Source organism: Atta cephalotes (assembly GCF_000143395.1).
Source record: "Atta cephalotes unplaced genomic scaffold scaffold00020, whole genome shotgun sequence".
Taxonomy (NCBI): Eukaryota; Metazoa; Arthropoda; class Insecta; order Hymenoptera; family Formicidae; genus Atta; species Atta cephalotes.
The window spans coordinates 3,202,010-3,207,138 of record NW_012130084.1 but is presented as its reverse complement, the minus strand read 5'-3'; the positions used below and the strand labels follow the sequence as shown (position 1 = coordinate 3,207,138).

Sequence of the window (5,129 nt, the reverse complement as noted above, 5' to 3'; positions counted from 1 at the left end):
AGAGAGAGAGAGAGATTAATAATAATAAAATTTTTGTGTGTTAAGGCATAGATGCCACTGGAACGTTTACCTTATTCCTTGACTTTTCTTTGATTAAATTTTCCTTTGAAAATAAAAATAAAGAATCGTATTGAGTGTCACTTTTCTTTAAAGAGATCATGGATATATAGAAAAAATTATCCATAAGAATAAAATGAAGAATTACCTGTAAAAATAAGTTTAAAAAAAATGTAAATAACAAATACAATGTATAATACAACTTACAATACGATTACCGGCATATACATTCAAAAACGAATAAATTATAAAAACGGCAAATATTTTGTCTTTGTTTTACTTATTACTTATTAAGATTTAATCATCTCATTAAAATACTAAATTCTAATTACAGTCTTAATTAGAAATGTTTTACTTTAACTAATTACATAACATAATTTTGAAAAGTTCAACAATATGTATTTTATCATACAATGTAGAGATAAAATGAAACGGAAATGAAATATCTCTCCCAATAAATCCGTTCCGTTTGAAAAATACATGATTATTGAAGTATTGTAAATATTCTGTATAACTTTTTTTCAATCTTGCTCTGCATAATTTGTAGTTTTCTTTTTCAATTTATCTGTTAATGGTTTTCTATTGGATTGTCCAGAAAGTTCGTGCCACAAAAGATTTAAATTTAATAAATTTGAAATTAAAAATTTTAATCTTCTGCGTTTAATTTTCCTTCAAAATCGGCACGAACTTTCCGGAAAACCCAATACATATTGCTTAATATAAAATTAAAATCTATAAAAAATTTACATTATTTCTTTAAATAATTAAAAAATTCTATTTAATAGTTTTTGAAAAAGTAAAATTTAAACATATAGAACTTGATATTACAATAATTTTATTTTAGATTAATAAATTTCTCGATTTCTTGACTTTTCTTACTTTTTCTTGACCATTTTTTCCCTGATTTTTTCTGATTTTCCCTGATTTTTTCTGTTTTCCTGATTACTAACAATCTTAAAAATGAGAGTTTTTTTTAATTATATTTCTATATTTTAAAGTATTAAGTATATGTTCATTTGCTTTATCAACAACACAATCCAGAAAATGAAAAATTCTAGGAAATAAATTTGAATGTCTTGATTTTGAATCTCATTAAGATTTTGGAATATTAATATCTTAAAATTCAATTTTGGCGTAATAATTGATTATATTATAAAAGAACAAATTTTTTTAAAGTATAACATTTAGCATTTGTATTAAAATTAACTCTTGTCAAAATTTTCTTAATATATATCCGAATGTTAATATAGTGTGATTTTTTTGTGTTATTTGAACATTTTATATTAAATTGATATTCAACATTTCTTAATATTAAAATATAACACAATATTTTTTCTTTATATTATCATTTTTCTTTATAACAATTATTAAGTTATATTATTGTAGCAGATATAACGCAATATATTTTTAATTTTATTTGTAATTTACTCATATAATATATAAGTATCTCCTAAAAGCTTATTCCATTCACAAGCTGAGATCGTGAATTTCTAAAAAAAAAAGTGTAATAATGTTTATGGTTACTAAGTTGAAAGCATTTTTGTTCGCAGATGGTTTGCGCAAACAGGAGCAGAGCCAATGTTGGTACTCTCTGGACCTAGAACCAGACTTCTTGGTTCTGTGTTGGCCATCGAAGCAGTAACGTTAGAAGACAGCGGTATATATCGTTGCTCCGCTTCTAATCCTGGTGGCGAAGCGAGCGCTGAGATCAGGTAATGGAAGTTAAAAGTTCAAATAAATTATTTCTCAAATATCAACTTTATTGCATTATCTAAAATCCATTTATTATCCATTTTCGTGCGTTTCAATTACATTATTTTAATCGTTACATTACGCCATTTCGTAATGCTATTCGGTATACAACTTTGCTTCCGCCGTTTTCCTATAGATGGCTTTAGCGGTAAGTGGTCGAAATAAATAGATCATAGACGTCATACAATAAACTTGGGCATCTGTCAACATAATCCCATAGAAATATTAGTCGATTTGTGTCTGCATCATAAAGTTATTCTCGATTGAAAATGTCAGTTTACGAGCCAAATTCTCGTCATTTGCGGGAAGTTTTAATTTTTTGCTTCAATATGAAGAAATCTGCGGCTGAGGCTCATCGAATGCTCTCAAATACTTATGGTGAGGCCGCTATTAGTGAAAGAACGTGTCGTGAGTGGTTTCAACGCTTCAAGAACGGTGATTTTGACGTCGAAGACCGACATAGCGTAGAAGAGAGAAGGTTTTCGAAGATGCAGAAGAGGCATTACTTGAGCAAGACTCGTGTCAAAATCAAGAAGAATTGGCACGATCATTGGGAGAGACTCAACAAGCCATTTCAAAACGCCTCAAAGCCATGGGAATGATTCAGAAGCAAGGAAATTGGGTGCCGTACGAATTGAAGCCGAGAGATATTGAACGGCGTTTGTTTGTGAACAGCTGCTTGAAAGGCAAAGACGGAAGGGATTTCACATCGCACTGTGACTGGGAACGAAAAATGGGTTCATTACGATAATCCCAAGCGCAGAAAATCATGGGGAGTTCTCGGCCATGCTTCCACATCGATGGCCAAACCGAATATTCACGGTTCCAAGGTCATGCTCTGTATTTGGTGGGACCAGCTCGGCGTAGTGTATTATGAACTGTTAAAACCGACTGAAACAATCACAAGCGATCGGTATCGAACGCAATTGATGCGTTTGAGCCGAGCATTGAAAGACAAACGGCCGCAATACAACGAGAGACACGATAAAGTGATTTTGCAGCATGACAATGCTCGACCCCATGTTGCGAAAGTGGTCAAGACATACTTGGAAACGTTGAAATGGGAAGTCTTACCCACCCGCCGTATTCTCCAGACGTTGCTCCCTCTGACTATCACTTGTTTCGATCAATGGCCTGATACGGCCTGACTGATCAGCACTTCCGGTCTTATGAAGAAGTAAAAAATTGGATCGATTCGTGGATAGCCTCAAAAGATGACCAGTTTTTTCGACGCGGGATTCGTACGCTACCCGAAAGATGGGAGAAAGTAGTGGCCAGCGATGGACAATACTTTGAATCATAAATGTATAACCAGTTTTTTACAATAAAGCCTCGAATTTCGGAAAAAAAACGGCGGAAGCAAAGTTGTACACCTAATAAATTTATCAATTTTCAATAAATAATATTGATGTTCTTATTGCAACTCTACACCGTAAAAAAACATTTAGCATTTGTATTAAAATTAACTCTTGTCAAAATTTTCGTAATATATATCCGAATGTTAATATAGTGTGATTTTTTTGTGTTATTTGAACATTTTATATTAAATTGATATTCAACATTTCTTCTAATATTAAAATATAACACAATTTATGAGTAAGTGCACAATTAACATAAAAATTATGTATAGTAAAACATAAATTTTAAGATTAATAAATAAAATGTTAATTTAACACATTATAAATATTAATTTATAGAAATGAAGAAATATATTTCCACAATTTATTTATAAATTGTATCAGTGTATATGATTTATATTAAGTTTTTACTATTTTTATATTATTAATATTTTTAATATTTGTATGTTTTTGGACTGACTGTTTGGGACACGTAAAATGTATTGAATTTAACACAAATTTTTAAATTGTATAGGTTAATTGTGACGGCGCCTCTTCACGTGGAAGTGACGCCTCCGTTGCTCAGTGTTCACTTAGGTGGCAACGCCGAGTTCAGATGCGAGGTCGGCACGCATCCGCAGGCTGGACCGCACTTTATCACATGGTACAAGGACGGCCGGCAACTTCCAGGGACAGGAAGGCAATCGGAATTACTGAAGCTCAACGGAATTGGAAGGGAAGACCGCGGCATGTATCAATGCATTGTGAGAAGGTCGGAAGGCGATACAGCTCAAGCATCAGCGGAACTTCAACTGGGCGGTATGTAAATACTTTTTCCGTCTTCCTGTTACGAATCACAGATATACCCGGGGAAATTCCACAAATTTGAATTTTAGAATAAATATGATGTGTTAATAGAAAAACATCAAAAATAATAGAAATACGAAATAATTAGAAAATTTTTGTAGGATACACTGTACCCTAAATTAAATTCAATGTAATGCCAATTTATAATTCTAATTTGAATTATTTTTAATTATTATATAGATCGCGCGCGCTATTATTCAATTACTTTTATTCAATATATTATTAATTAAAATAATAAGGTTAAACATTTTCTCAAGAAAATATATTAAATTTGGTTCTTTAATATTTACTAAGTGCGTACGTTAATATGTTTATTTTAAAACTAATCACAGAAATGGATTAATTTACATTTTAACATACGTGAAAAATAACGAAATGTTATTTAATTTAAGAGATTGATATCAGCATAAATTACTGCTTTAATGTGCAACAGTATATTCAATATTTTTAAGTTACATTTGAAATTGAATAAACATATTAATTCTTCAATGCCACTTTATAGTATAATGCCATTTTATCACATATATATCACAGAAATATTGTATAAAAATATTGCATAAGAATAAACATATTATAACAAGTTTCAAGTTTTTTTTTAATCGAAACGCATAATAATATAAACAAGAAAAAAAATATATATATATCACACTTCTTAATAAAAAACAAATTATAGCATAACAAAGTAAAAGAATCAATCGAGTGTTATATAAACCTATGCTGTATTGCAGAAATAACACCAAAGGGTTAAGTGCTTTAACTAATTTGAAAGCATTACGGGAGAGTATCATGCTTGTCTTGGCGAGAAACAACTTTACGTAGATATATAAGGATAGTTTAATTTTAACCCCAGTGACGTGGGGGAGAACAACCCTCCACTCGAGCGAAGAAGAGACATTTCGTCGATTAAAATACATTTACTATTAAAGGTCGGTGTAACAATCGTTCGTTTCACGATTTACGAAAAGTACTAATAATACAATGTTCCGATCGTGAGTATAAGTATTATCTCCAGAGATAACCCATACAATAACGAAGACGTTTAGTACGGTGGTTCGATCTCCTTGCACCAGGATATTGACCCGCACCTCTCTCTCACTATTTCTCTCTCTCTCTCTC

The 5,129-nt window shown here is 31.1% G+C and overlaps 1 protein-coding gene across 1 annotated transcript in view; it reads left to right on the top strand.

The window, feature by feature from the left end:
- Positions 1–5,129, top strand: part of LOC105619305 (Down syndrome cell adhesion molecule-like protein Dscam2) — a 118,206-nt gene that overhangs the window by 81,619 nt on the left and 31,458 nt on the right. The window contains exons 6-7 of the mRNA XM_012200828.1: positions 1,608–1,769; positions 3,682–3,965. Coding sequence (XP_012056218.1) covers positions 1,608–1,769; positions 3,682–3,965 — 446 coding nt within the window. The remainder of the gene's footprint in view (positions 1–1,607; positions 1,770–3,681; positions 3,966–5,129) is intronic.